The sequence below is a fragment of the Petaurus breviceps genome, unplaced genomic scaffold, assembly GCF_028583685.1.
Source record: "Petaurus breviceps papuanus isolate PSGF00001 unplaced genomic scaffold, PetGlider_PUasm1.0 118, whole genome shotgun sequence".
In the NCBI taxonomy this organism is placed as follows: Eukaryota; Metazoa; Chordata; class Mammalia; order Diprotodontia; family Petauridae; genus Petaurus; species Petaurus breviceps.
In genome coordinates, this window is record NW_027185616.1 from 26,906,217 (window position 1) to 26,921,528 (window position 15,312).

A 15,312-nucleotide genomic window follows, 5' to 3' on the forward strand; every position below is an offset into this window, starting at 1 on the left:
CTAGTAAGTGTCTGAGGCCAGATTTGAACTCAGGAAGACGAGTCTTCTTTACTTCAGCACTGGTACTCTATTCACTGTGCCAGTGCTGTAATGGAATACTATTGTGCTATAAGAAATGACTAAGCAGGATGGTTTCAGAAGATCCTGGGAAGTCTCATATACTGATGTAAAACGAAGTGAGTAGAGTCAGGAAAATAATATATATAATAATAGCAATATTGTAAAAATGATCAACCATGAAAGTCTTAGCTACTCTGATCAATAATATGATCTATGGCAAGTCCAAAGGACTTAGGATGAAAAAAAGTGTAATCTAACTCCAGAGAGGGTACTGATGAACTCAGAGCAGACTGAAACACACTGTTTTTCCTTTTCTTTATTTTTCTTGCTTTTCTTTGGATACTTGGTTAATATGGAAATACGTACTGCATGAGTTCACATATATAACGGGTATCACTGCTTGCCTTCTTAATGGCTGGGGGAGGAGCCGAAGGGAGGGAACTCAAAAAATGTTAAAAATAATTAATAAAATTAGAAAAATTTAATGCCTCTCCAAGTCACCCCCACTCTCCACTGAGCAAACAATGCAAATAAAAGTTACCAATACATAGCTATGTATGTATCCTCATATAGCCATGTCCAAAAATATATTTCTTTCTGCATTTTTAAGTCTATCCTCTGTCAGGAAGTATTTCATTTTCTTCATTTGGACTCTTGCGCTGATCAGTTTCAAAGTGTTTAAAGTTGTTTTTCTCTACAATGTTAACATTACATAAATTGTTCCACTTATCTGGCTCCCTTCATAGTATCAGTTCACAAAAGTCTCTCTGAAACTGTGCATTTTTATTATTTCTCATATTCTATTGGTCTGTTTATTATTTGATCATTTACCAATTTTTGGCCACCATGAATAGAGATGTGATCAATATTATTATATACATAGGTCCTTTTTATTTTTCCTTTGATTTGTCATTTTTGTCAGTCAGATAGATGCATGGATGTAAGTTATGGCCTCAAAGTTGCTTTAATTTGCACTAGTGATTTAGAACATTTTTCATAGGGTTACTGATGACTTGGATTTCATCCCTTAAAAACTGCCTATACATATGCCTTGAACATTTATGTCATGGGGAATGACAGAGTCTTATAAATTTGAATCAGAGGGCTATAAAACCATGCATATCCTTTGACATAGCAATGCTACAACTATGTTTGTATCCCAAAAGAGAGAAAAAACAAAAAAGGAAAGGACTTATATATACAAAAATATTTATAGTAGCCCTTTTATGGCGGTAAAGAATTGGATGTTGAGGGGATGCACATCAACTGGGGAATGGTTGAATAAGTTGTGCTATATAATTGTGATAGAATATTACTGTACCATAGGAAACGATGAGCAGGATGCTCTCAGAAAAACCTAGAAAGACTTACATGTGGTGAAGTAAAGTGAAATGTAATGGATACAAAATAACAGCAATACTGTAGAATGATCAGCTGTGCATGATTTCGCTATTCTCAGCAATATAACGATAATGACAATTCTGAAGGACTTTCGAAGAATAATGCTATCCATCCCCAAAGAAAGAACTGACTGTCTGAATATAGATTGAAGCAACTTTTGTTTTCTCCCCCACTTTATTTTTCTTGTCTATGTTTTCTTTTACAATATGACTATTATGGATATGTTTTACATGACTACACATATATAATTATATGGAATTGCTTGCCTTTTCAATGAGGAGGGATGGGGACGCCCTGTATTGCAGGTGACTTAATTTTCTTCTGCCATATTATCCATAAAAATCAACAATTTGTTCATTATGCCCCAAATATTTAGTTTTTTTGGTATTTACCTTGAAAGTTCCCTTGGAATAGTAATTTATTTTGGAGATGTACATTTTCATTATATGATTATATGATGTAATCTTCTTAACGGGCTACTTTTTTTATTTGCGCCCTCAGCACTTGGTGCCTGGCATATTTTAGGTGCTTAATAAATGACTGTAGAGAACTTTCGGGGGTTCCCTGGCACCACTAACGGAATGTTCCCCTGCCCTATTCAATTACCTGCAAGGTTACAGGGCAGATAAGCAGGAAGGCGTGTAAACTTTTTTTGTTTATGCCTCCGGACATAAAGATATTGTCCTAAGATATTGCCCTAATAACTAACCTTAAGCAAGGGTAAATAGTAAGCAAGATCAAGGAAGGGTCCCTGTACATTGTCCACATTCTTTTGGGTCAAGACCTTCTGTTGGGGGCTTATAAACTCTGTGAGCCCCCTGTATCTTTGGCTCTGTATGAAATGGTTCTGTAATAAACAGACTATTTGATTCTTCTTCTTCTTTTTTTTTTTTTTTAAGCAATCAGGGTTAAGTAACTTGCTCAAAGTTACACGGCCAGGTGTTTCTGGGTGGGTGCTAAGTGTCTGAGCCCGGGATTCGATCTCCAGGTCTTCTCAACACTGGAGCCGGTGCTCCTACTCGCTGTGCTACCTGGCCGCCCCTAATTATTCTTCTTCTCATTATTCTCACCGCTCGATAGCCCATCAACTGCGCTGGCCCCAGTAACTGTTAATTTGAATATGGCTTCTATTCTAACTTGAATTTTCCTTTCCATCACTTCTGTACCCTTAGTGAATATCATGTAATCTTTTTTGGGGGGTATGCTTTATTAATTTCTGATTTACATCATTAATTTCTGCCAGATTTTAAGTTACAAAATTTCTCCCCATTTTTCCCCTATCCACCACCCCAGAATAGCAGTCCCACAGGCTATCCCCTCCTCCAATCTGCTCTCTCCCATATCTTCTCCCATACCCCCTTAGACTTTTTCAGTAGGGCATGGTGGGTTTCTATGCCCCAGTGCCTGTATATCTTCTTTCCCAATTACATGTAAGATAGTATTAATAATAGTATATATAATTTTAAACATTTGATTTTAAAACTTTGAATTCCAGATTCATTCCCTTCTTCCCTTGTCACTCACCCTTACTGGGAAGATAAACAGTTCAGTATAGGTTGTACATGTGTAGCTAATTCAAAACATTAACATAGAAGATATATTGTAAAAGACGGACTATATTTCCCTCCCTCCTATCCCACCTCCCACTTGTTCTATTCTCTACTTTGATACCATCCCTTTTCAAAAGTGAGTTCTTCCAACTTCCCTACCCCCCAGCCTGTCCTCCCTTCCATCATCCCCCCTCTCATCCCCTTCCCCCTATTCTCCTGTAGGGTAAGATACCCTATTTAGTGTGTATGTCATTTCCTCCCTAAGCCAACTTCAGTGAGAATAACATTGACACATTCCCTTTTGCCTTCCTATTCTTCCCCTCCATTGTAACCATTTTCCCTGGTCTCTTCTATATGAGATAGTTTACCCCATTCTGTCTCTCTCCATCACCTCTCATTATATTCCTCTCTCACCTCTTAATTTCCCCTTTTAAGTATCATCTCTTCCTCTTAAACTGGCCCTATGCCCTCTATCTATGTATACCTGTAAGCACATATACACACATTCACATATGTATTCATACGCCCGTATACCCTCCGATACAAACATATATATATTTCTATTCCCTTCAACTATTTTCATACTGAGAAAAGTTTCATTAGTTATAATTATCATTTTTCCATGTAGGAATGTTAATAGTTCAACTTTCATCAGTGGCTTATGATTTCTTTTCCCTGTTTACCTTCTCAAGCTTCTCTTGCTTCTTGTATCTGGATGTCAAATTTTCTATTCAACTCTTGGTTTTTTTCATTAAGAATGCTTGAAAGTCCTCTATTCCACTGAATGACCATATTTTCCCCTGAAATATGATACTCACTTTTGCTGGGTGGGTGATACTTGGTTTTAATCCCAGCTCCTTTGACCTCCAGAATATCACATTCCAAGCCCTTTGATCCCTCAGTGTAGAAGCTGCCAGATCCTGTGTTATCCTCATTGTGTTTCCACAATATTCAAATTGTTTCTTCCTGGCTGCTTGTAATATTCTCTCCTTGATCTGGGAATTCCAGAACCTGGCTATAATATTCCTAGGAGTTTTCTTTTTGCGATCTTTTTCAGGAGGTGATCGGAGGATTCTTTCAACCTCTATTTTGCCCTCTGGTTCTAAAACATCAGTGGAGGTTTCCTTGAGAATTTCTTGGAGGATGATTTCTAGGTTCTTTTTTTGTTCATGGCTTTCAGGTAGACCAATAATTTTTAATTAAAAAAAAAAATAAATTTCAGTGGTTTTTCCCATGAGATATTTCACACTGCCATCTATTCTTTCATTCATTTGTATCTGTTTAACATCATCTTTACTTCTCTTAGTCACTAGCTTCCCTTTGCTCCAATCTAAATCTGAAAGAAAGATTCAACTTATTGAGCTTTTCTTTTTCCATCTGGCAAATTCAACTTTTTAAGGCATTCTTCTCTTCATTGCCTTTTTGAGCCTGCTTTGACAATTGAGTCAGTCTGTTTTTTAAAGTGTTATTTTCCTCAGTCAGGCTGTTGACTCTCATTTCATAATTTTCTTGCATTGTTCTCATTTCTCTTCCCAATTTTTCCTCCACTTCTCTTATCTGCTTCTTAAGGTCCTCTATGGCCTGTAACTAGCTCGTATTTTCCTTTGAAGCTTTTGGTGCAGGAGTTCTGACTTCACTGTCTTCCTCCTGTTCCATGCTTTGATCCTTTTTGTCCCCAAAATAGGAGTCTAATGTTGGAATCTTCTGTCTGCTTTGTTTCCTTTGCCTAGTCATGTTGCCTCTCAGTCACTTGACCCCTAGGCTTTTTGCCACAGTAGGACTCTGCCACCAGACAGGGGAGCTTTCGTCCCAAACCCTGGGGTTTTCTCAGCTGCTAGAGGTATTAGATGGGTGCCCTCTGAAGCCTCCACATGCTCTGGCAAGCTGGTCATGCACTCCCGAACCTCCACCCTAGACTGCAATCCATATCCAAGCAGGTTAAAGCAGGAGCGATTACCCCTCAGACTGGTTGCTTGGTCCCCCTAGAGTCTGCAGGCCAGAAGTTGAAGCTGCTAAGTGGTGCTTGCTGTGCCAGGTGTCTCAGTGGCTTGAGGCACTCCTGACTACTGGTCCCAAAGTCCTGACTGCACTGACCTCTCACTTTGTCCTTAGCATCTTTGTGTTGATAAATCTGGAAACAGCCTCAGCTCCTGCTGATCTGGAGTCCCTCCAGCTAGCGGCTGGCCAGGCCCGCCCTGGGGCTAAAGCCTCAGTGTGGGGCTGGGCTCGGCTCCCAGAGCACTGTGCTGGCTGATTCCTGCCGGCCTGCTGGGCTATCCTCAGCGGGAGGTTAGCTTCTCTGTGTCATTTTGTGGGTTCTGCAGCTCCAAAGTTTGTTCAGAGTACCCTTTTTACATGGATTGGGGAAGGTAGAAGCTGGAGCCCAGCGGAGATCCTGCTTCTACTCTGCCATCTTGACTCCGCCCCCCCTCCAAATATCATGTAATCTTACAGTAATTACTATACATATTCACTTGCTATTCTCTAGCTCTATTGATTGTATTTTCATATTTCAAAAGTTATTACAAGACTTCTGCTTTAAGTGTTAGACACTATCCTTTCTAGTCAGATTAACAAAGTGCTGCTATCATCAGTGGAGGCTCTCATTACCTCACAGACTCGAATACTGGAATAACCTGCTGGCTTGTCTCCCTGCCTCAAGTCTTTTCCCAATCCATCTTCCACTCAGCTATAAAAGCAATCTTCTTAAAATGCACATCTGACCATGTTATCCCTCTGCTCATTAAATTCTAGTAGTCTGCACAGCTCAAACTAACTGGTTTTTAAAGTCCTTCATAACCTAGTCTATTGCTACCTTTTCAATCCTTTTGCCTTCCATTTACTGTGACCCAGTGACACTAGCCTCCCTGCTGCTCCCTGTGTGAGATGCATCCTATCTCACATGTCTATGCATTTTCACTGGCTGCTCTGCTCTTGCTTCTTCTGCTGTCTCCCTGCTTTGCAGACTTCCTTTGGGTCTCACCTAAAATCCAACATTCTGAAAGAATTCTTTCCCAGTCTTCCTTAATTCTAGCGGCTACTCTCTGAGATCATCTCCAATTCATCCTGTAATATGGTATGATATATAACACAATAGAAAATTTTTATATAATATAAAGAGTTTTTCTATATTGTCTTCCTAATTAGAATGCAATCTCCTTCAGTGCAGGGACGATTTTTTTTCTTTGTATCTATTGCCTTTAGAGCCAGTACATAGCAAGCCTTAATAAAAGTCTGTTAGTGTTACTTGAGCATGCTGCACAGCACATAAGAGATGTTTTACTTCACTCTTTTGTTGACAATGCTAACATTTAAAACACTGAAGAGCATGACCTTTTTTGGGAGCAGTTCTCAAAAAAAGTGACACTGCCACACCAGGACGGATGGAAGCCACAGGAGCAGACTAGATGCCCATAGAGAACAACCACAGGTGGGCAGGCCCTCCTCTCCCCAGATCCAAAAGAGGGTGAGTATGCCAATCTAAGGCCCCGGTCCACTCAGGGCTCACACTTACATAGTTTTCAGACAGAGACTTGATATGGCACTGCTAGAAAATTGCCCAGTCACTGATGAAGCAAAGCAGTGGGGGGTAATCTATACTGCTAAAATCAGGATGTTCCCTAAACTGCCTAATAAAGAATAAGGAGAGCTCTAAATACTTATTTAAAAAAAAGAATAAGGGACCGGGACCCAGGATACTTAGCTATAACTGTGTCCAGAAGTAGCTAGTGAAGGAGACAATGTTCAGTTTCCTGGTCAGTTAAGCCTGGGCATGCATGCAATCCAAGGCCTAGGGATATATAGGTCAAACTTATTTCCACCAGCTTCCATTGGCATGGAAGAGAATCTTTCCATTTTCATCATGAAAAAAAAAATCAAATCTCTGGTTCTTAGATTAATAATCCCCCCCCCCCTTTTTTTTTTTTAAAGCAATCGGGGTTAAGTAACTTGCTCAAGGTTACACGGCCAGTTATTTCTGGGTGCGGTGCTGAGTATCTGAGCCCAGATTTGATCCCCGGGTCATCCCGACACTGGAGCCGGTGCTCTTACTCACTGGGCCACCTGGCCGCCCCAATAATTTTTTTTTCTTAAATTAAAGAAGTACCTAGATGGGACAGTGAGCAGACAGAGTGCTGACTTCCTAGTTAAGAAGATGTAAGTTTTAATCCTAGTCAGATATTTACTAGTTGAGTGAAACTCAGTTTCCTCTATTGTAAAATGGAGATAAAAATACTTCCTCCTTCATAGGATTATTTTATCTAATGAGATAACATATATAAAGCACTGCAAAACTTCAAGTGCTATATGTAAGTGTATTATTATTATTATCATTACTAGGGGTGTGACTTTGGGCAACTCATTTTTCAGCCTTAGTTTCCTCATATGTGAAATAATGTTAAGAAAACACAAATCACAACTTATTCTGCTGAGATTTAAATTTAAATGTCATCTTCAAACTCTATAGTGAGGAAGCAATGCAGAAACTGATGGCTAAAAAGAAATAATGACTTTATTTTATAGAAATACCACAATTAACAAAGCTTTGCGTTTTTAAAAAATCTCTTAAAGGTTATTTATTTAATTACAGTAACGTCTCCCCATAAATTACTTAATTACATAAGATGTCTCCCCAACTTACATTTATCCCAAAATGTTCAGTGACTCCTCGGCCATGTTCTCCTAGAACTCCAAATGAAAGGCTTTCCTCCAAAAAAATTCTTGCTTTGTATTTGTATTTTAACTTGACCTAAACATGTTGTGAATGAATCACAGGTTAAAATTTGTTTCTTTTTGGCAATATATCTAAAACACTTTGAAAAATAAATGCACTAACTTAAAAGAAAAATATTAATTTAGATACTATAAAAGTGCTACGAACTCTTAGACATTTTGCCTGTTTGATGAATTTTGAAAACATCACAGACCAATTTCACTGTTTCAAACTAGAATTATAAGATATACATTGATGTCAATGTGAAGGTTCATGTATTACAAATGGTTCTAAGATAAAGATATGTATCACAAATTAATGGTCTGCCATATCCTAAAACAAAGGGATCTACTTACCAATTCTGGAAGTGGACAAACAGATCCAGTATTCATATACAAGCCTTCTACTACAATAAACTTCCTAGTTACACGTGCTTTACGAGGATTCTAAAAAAAAAACATCAAAAAACAAATTATTCAAAAGTGTCAGATAAAAGGAAAAGAAAATGCTAAGTGCTCCCTAGTATATAACGTTCAAAGTTCAAACAAGAACCTGTTATCCTCTTAAAATAATTTTTCTTAACAACAATGTCTGCAGGTTACAAATTCCGCTAAGCAATCCCCATTAAGGTATGACATTAAGGAAATATAACCCCCTTGGTAAACACAAAACAGCAACACCAAAAAAAGAAACCAAAATATCCTATAAGGCTTCTGTTTTCCAAAGAAAATGCTAAGTAGAAATGTCTTATGGAATCAGCCAAATCAGCTTAATCTACCTCCCTTAAAACTTTCTGACTATCAATATAAAATATGACATGTCACTTTTAGGGAGGTAATAAAGAGATATTCCAGAGACCAAAGCTATAGAGTGTTATATATAGCAGAGGGGAAAATAACAAACACAGGCTACAAGCAAAACAAGATGCCATTATTCCCTACTTTCCATTTAGGTTTTGTACAATGTTAAAGAAACTAGAGATAAGGATCACTGAACACTTGTTTTGGTGTACTAATATGGGCATTAAAAATTATAAGGAGATGAGATTTTCCTAATGGGGGACTGCAGGAGATGGGACTGTTCAGCTGCGTCTAATTCTTCACTCCTCCACAGACTATTCTGCCCTTGGGGTTTTCTTGGCAAGGATACAGGAATGGTTTGCCATTTCCTTCTCCAATGGATTAAGGCAAACAGGTTAAATGACTTGCCCAGGGTCACACAGCTAGTAAGGGTGTGAGGTTAGATTTCAATTTAGGTCTCTCTGACTCTAGGACCAGTGTTCTATCCACTGAGTTATCTAGCTGCCTCCAGGAGACAGGAGTGAATTAAAAGGGAAAACAAAAATAAAAACAACAAAAACCAACTTTTGAGGACTAACATTTTAGTGGAACGTTTAGTCCAAAGTAGGTTTAAAACCTGGATAAACTTTAGTCTACTTTATTTATTTTTTTTGGAGGGCCACTGGGGTTAAGTGACTTGCCCAAAGTCACATGGCTAGTAAGTGTGACAAGCGTCTGAGGCCGGATTTGAACTCAGGTCCTCCTGACTCTGGGGCTGGTGCTCTATTCACTGCACCACCAAGATGCTCCTTTAATCTACTTTGAAATAAAGTTCAAGCTGAAAATAGTCTCCTCCAAAAGTAATGTAGGTTTTACTCATGATTGAGAGTTAAATTTAATAAAAAAATTTATTTTTTAAAATAAAAAATATAGGCGGAGTCAAGATGGTGATGTAGAAACAGGGCTTCTGCTGGCCTCCGGCTCCCACCACATCCAATTCATGTAAAGGGTGACTCTGAACAAACTTTGGAGCAACAGAATCCACAAAATGACACAGAGAAGCTAACTAGCCTGGCAGGCAGGCAGGAAGCTGCCAGCACAGCACTTTGGGAGCTGAGCCCAGCCCTGCGTGAGCCGGAAGTTTTAGCCCCAGGGTGGGCCTGACCAGAAGCCAGCTGGAAGGACTTCACATCACCAGCATTTGTGGCGGTTTCCAGAAGTATCAACCCATATATGCTAAGGACAAAGTGAGAGGTCAGTGAAGGGTGGACTTTGGGATCCAGTAGTTGAGAGTGTGGTCAGCCTTTATCCCCTGGAGGGAGAAGCTGCTAAGGAGTTGTGGCCGTGCAGCCACCACCACATGGCAGCTTCAGCTCCTGACCTGCAGAGTGTAGGGGGACCAAGCACCAGTCTGAGGGGTAATCACTCTTGCTTTAACCTGCCTGGATCTGGATTGTGGTCTAGGGTGTAGTTCCAGGGGTGGGTGTCCAGCTTGCCAGAGCGTGTGGAGGCTTCAGAGAAGGGCACACAACTAATACTTCTGGCAGCTGAGAAAACCCCAATGTTTGGTACGAAGCTCCCCCGTCTGGTAGCAGAGTCCTACTGTGGCAAAAAGCCCAGGGGTCAAGTAATTGAGTGGCAACATGATTAAACTGAGAGAAGCAAAGCAAACAGAGGAATACAACATCAGACTCCTATTTTGGGGACAAAAAGGATCAAAGCATGGAACAGGAGGAAGACAGTGAAGTCAGAACTCCTACACCAAAAGCTTCCAAGAAAAATACGAGCTGGTTACAGGCCATAGAGGAGTTTAAAAAGGATTTTGAAAATCAAATAAGAGAAGTGGAGGAAAAATTGGGAAAAACAAAAACCATGCAGCAAAATCCTGCTTTGCAGGAAATCTAGGCTTAATATCATTAGCAGTATGTATCAAAATAAGTAAGCTAAAAAGTAGGAAGATTTTTTTTAATCGAAATTTTTAACCTCTGTTATGATATGGCCCTGTACAGGTGTCATGTATTACAATCAATCAAAACTCTGATGGGTATCTAAGCTTCTTAGGGCACTAGTTTAATACGATTAATTTACAACAAACTTATTAAGTAGACAGGTATATCTTCTAAGTGAGTGCTGTAAATATTCAGTGTAAAAAACAGATGAAAACTGATGGCTTCTCAAAGATGTTTTAATCATTTGTTTTATTTTTATTTGTCAATACGGTAGTCTCCAACTCATGAACTTTTATATCTAAACTATGTGGTACTGGTAGGTATTTTCTTACTTCAAAATGTTTAAAAATACTTAGGTACACCTATATGAACACAATTACAAAACACTTCACACAAATAAAAGACCTAACAAATTGGAAAAACATCAGCTGCTCATGGCTAGGTTGAGCTAATATAATAAAAATGACAATTTTACCTAAATTAATTTACATACTTATGCCATACCAATCAATCTACCGAAAACTTATTTTATAGAGCTAGAAAAAATAGTAACAAAATTCATTTGGAAGAACAAAAGGTCCAGAATACCAAGGAATTAATGAAAAGAAATGCTACAAAAGGTGGCCTCATCATACCAGATTTTAATTGTGTTATAAAGCAGCAGTCCTCAAAACTACTTGATACTGGCTGAGGAACAGAGCAGTGGATCAGTGGGATAGATTAGGTACACAAGACACAGCAGTCAATGACTATAGTAATCTACTGTCTGATAAACCCAAAGACCCCAGTTTTGGTGATAAGAACTCACTATTTGACAAAATCTGCTGGGAAAACTGGAATACAGTATGGCAGAAACTGGGAACAGACTAACATCTTACACCGTATACCAAAATCAAGTCAAAATGGGTGTACAATCTAGGTATAAAGGCTGATACTGTAAGCAGTCTGGGAGACAAAGGAATAGTTTACCTGTCAGATTCATGGAGAAGGGAAGATTTTATGACCAAACAAGAATTAGAGAGCATTAAAAAATCCAAAATGGATAATTTGGATTACATTAAATTGAAAAATTTCTATACAAATAAAGGCAATGTAACCAAGATTAAGAGGGAAGTGGAAAATTGGGAAAGAATTTTTACAACCAGTGTCTCTGATAAAGACCTCATTTCTAAAATATACAGAGAATTGAGTCAAATATATAAGAATACAAGTCTTTCCCCAATTGAAAAATGGTCAAAGGATATGAACAGGAAATTTTCAGAGGACAAAATTAAAGATATCTATAAGCATATGAAAAAATGCTCTAAATCACTATTGAATAGAGAAATGCAAATCAAAACAACTCTGAGGTACCACATCTCACTGCTCAGGTTGGCTAAGATGACAAAAGAGGATGTGGAAAAATTCAAACACTAATGCATTCTTGGTGGAGTTGTGAACCGATTAAACCATTCTGGAGAGCAATCTGGAACTATGTCCAAAGGGGTATAAATAAGTGTATACCGTCTGACCAGCAATATCACTTCTAGGGCTGTATCCCAAAGAAATCACAGAAGTGGGAAAAGGACCTGTATGTACAAAAATATTTATAGCAGCTCTTTTAGTGATGACAAAGAATTAGAAATCAAGGGGATGCCCATTAATTGGGGAATGGCTAAACAAGTTGTGGTTTATGAATGTAATGGAATACTATTGTGCTGTATGAAATGAGGAGCAGACGGACTTCATAATAACCTGGAGAGACTTATATAAACTGATGCTGAGTGAGAGCAGCAGAACCAGGAGAAATCTGTACACAATTACAGACACAACGTATGTGTGATGACTAACTGTGATAGACTGGGCTCCTCTCAGCAATGCAAGGTTAGAAGACAACTCCAAAAGACTCATGATGGAAAAGGCTGTCCATATCCAGAGAAAGAACTATGGAGTCTGAATGCAGACTGAAGCAAACGACTTGCTGTCTCTCTTTTTTTAAATTTCCTCTTTCTCACTGGTTATAATTCCCATTGGTTATAATCCTTCTTTATAATCTGAGTCATGTTTAATGTGAAGGTATTTGTAGATACTACATTTGATTGCCTGCTGCCATGGGAGGAGGGGGGAGGAGAGAGAAGGGAGAGAAAATGTGAAACTCAAGGGATTGTGGAACTGAATGTTTTAAACTAAAAGTAAATAAATAAATTTTAAAAAATACTTAGGTACACAAGCCAGTTCATAAGTCTAATAAGCCCATCCTATACAGTTCCCATGGACCTCTTAATTGATGTGGACTGGAGGCTCCAGGGACTAGAGGCAGAAGGGACGCTTATTAGTAATGCTGTTTTTAAAAAATGTTTTAATATATAAGAATATCAAGCCTATAAAAGCCTGTTTTGAATTCCCATATTTACAATGCACTTTTCTATATTACACCAGTTTTTGTAAAACACAGGAGAATATAGTTTTCCTAGTGCACACACACAAAAAAGAGACAAACCCACCTGCTATATCTTTACTTTGGTCTGTTTCATTTGAAAATTTTTTTCAAAATAAAATTTTTTTCTGAAATAGCTTTCTAATTCATTTCTGATGTAATCATAACAGCACAATGGCATTTAGGAATCAAACTTGTCAGCCAATGTCAATATTTAAAGAGATGTATTAAGTGAAAATTGTTACCAGTATGTAAATGAAAACAGAGATAGAGTTTTCTTGAAAAGTTGCTGTCCAACAAATACTTTTGCTTCTTAGGAAGTGATAAAAAAAGATATTTTTTTTCTTCGAAAGAATCATACCTTTTGGTCTTCAATCTCTTGTTCTTTTAGCAGGCACTCCAGGTGAGTGATGTCATTATGCTCAAATACCTTAATGTCACTACGAGATGCTTGTAATCCCTTCTGAATAGCAAAGCAGGCGGCTCTATCTCTAAGAATAATAGAGAACATCCTTTAGATTGCCTAGTGCTCCAAAAATAAAAATGAGTTACAGATTTTTTTTTTAATATACAAAGCCACTTTAGCTAATTTAAATGACTTGCAAATTAAATGTTAAAGCTTAAAACTACCTTAAGACTTTTTGGGTCATCCTGTATATTCATGCCTGTGTTTCTGAACACAAACCAAATAAAAAGCTTTTCATGTGACTTCTTTCCCAAATAAAAACAATATCAATACAATTAAGAGAAAATGCTAAAGTAATTCCTAAAGAAAGCACTGTATCATATATTAAACTATAATGAAGCCCAAAGTGGGAAATGAGATATCCAGAAAGAAAGAATGAATGAATCAAGGAAAGTAATAATACTCTATTATAGTAAAGATACTCTTCAAAAATTAAGAGATAAAAAAATACTTAATTCCCTATTATGAAAGATTTGTAATTTGGACAGATTTTTGGCATATACAAAAAACTGGAGAAGCACAAATATAGTTTTTAAATAGTCAAAGCATACAGTTTGACAGATACTCAGATTGGTAGTTAAGTTTGTAAACATTTAAGGTTTTGAATTTTAAAAAGAACAATAGCTTTCAGTAACAATCCAAGTAAATTAACACAAGTATAGGAAGTAGAGATGTCAAGCACTGACGCTTAGACTTTCAGTGATAAAATGTGACAACTGGAATAGCAACTTGTTCTAAAACACTGACTCCTGGCATGTTAATTAAGAAGGAAAAACCATCTAGGATGGCAGATACATCTTAGTTTCTTGGGAAGATGTGATAAAAATTATCCACAGGATCCACTGTTTAGTTACTGCTGCAAATCACCAAATCAACATGCAGGGGTAGTTATCTGCACATTTTATTTATGCTCAGAAGGCAGGCTCATCTGTAAGAAAAATCAGACAACCTAGAGCATTTGCTTCAGCAATCTTTTTTAGAATGTGAAAATACAAACAGCTTAGAAAAATGGAATTTTACAGAAAGCAGGAGGGGAAGGTAAAGGTATATACATCAGAAGAGGAAAGATAAAGGACCCCGGCCAGCTGGTCAGAACAGAGTTCTGGTTTCGCTCCCCAGTCTTGACTGTGAAGTGAGTGTGACAGTGTCAGTCTCCTCTTACTACTGTGGCAACAAGAACTCTGAGTCATTTTCTTTCCTATCACAACCTCTCTTATCACAATCGCAACAAAAGGCACAAGATAGAAATACTCCGGTCAAATGTAAATCATAATCATATTGTGATGACTAAAAAATTATAAAACAAAATTCAAGACTACTTGTGTTCACATAATTAGTGTTATTCATGGCCATAATCTTAATATAAAGTTTGAAAGTAAAATAAGTGCTTTAAAATCTTTATGTAAAAAGTGTGCATGAAAGAAAAGACTGTTTTTAAAGATCCATGTACCTAAGCCTAACTTATGACCTTGCACATGACAGTACTTGTCCCAATTCTTCCTTTTAAGGATGGGGCCCAGGGCAATCATATTCCACCTGGCTGTGCTTCTAGACTTCATTATTAATTCTAGAAACTCATCTACCTACAAGATGGCATCATCTCTGAAACTCACACATCCTTAGTAACCCCTGGGCTCCTCTCTCCCTCTGACTGGAAAGGGTGGAGGGTGGACATAACAGATCTCCTCCCAGAACCTCCACTTATGAGCGTTCCTAGGGCATTCACTTAATCATTTCCTACCAGACTGTAGGACTTCATCATGCCCCTGGGCTGGGCATGCTCCTCCCATTTCCTTCCTTTTCAACTTCTTTTTTATGTGTTGTTTTCCCCCATTAAAATGTGAGTTCCTTGAAGGCAGGTGACTTTTGCCTTCCTTTTTACCCCCCCAGTGCTTAGTATTATATCTGGTACATTGTAGGTGCTTAATAAATGTTTGTTGAGTAACAGACTGAAGCACTTTAAAACTAGAATTTAAGTTG

General features: G+C 38.0%; 1 protein-coding gene across 2 annotated transcripts in view; it reads right to left on the bottom strand.

Moving 5' to 3' along the window:
* The window catches only part of SPTLC1 (serine palmitoyltransferase long chain base subunit 1), an 87,823-nt gene that overhangs the window by 28,966 nt on the left and 43,545 nt on the right, over nucleotides 1-15,312 (bottom strand). For both annotated transcript variants that reach the window (XM_069087477.1, XM_069087483.1), the window contains exons 7-9: nucleotides 13,228-13,357; nucleotides 8,079-8,168; nucleotides 7,651-7,758 (exon numbers count right to left, since the gene is read on the bottom strand). In XM_069087477.1, the coding sequence (XP_068943578.1) occupies nucleotides 7,651-7,758; nucleotides 8,079-8,168; nucleotides 13,228-13,357 (328 nt within the window). The remainder of the gene's footprint in view (nucleotides 1-7,650; nucleotides 7,759-8,078; nucleotides 8,169-13,227; nucleotides 13,358-15,312) is intronic.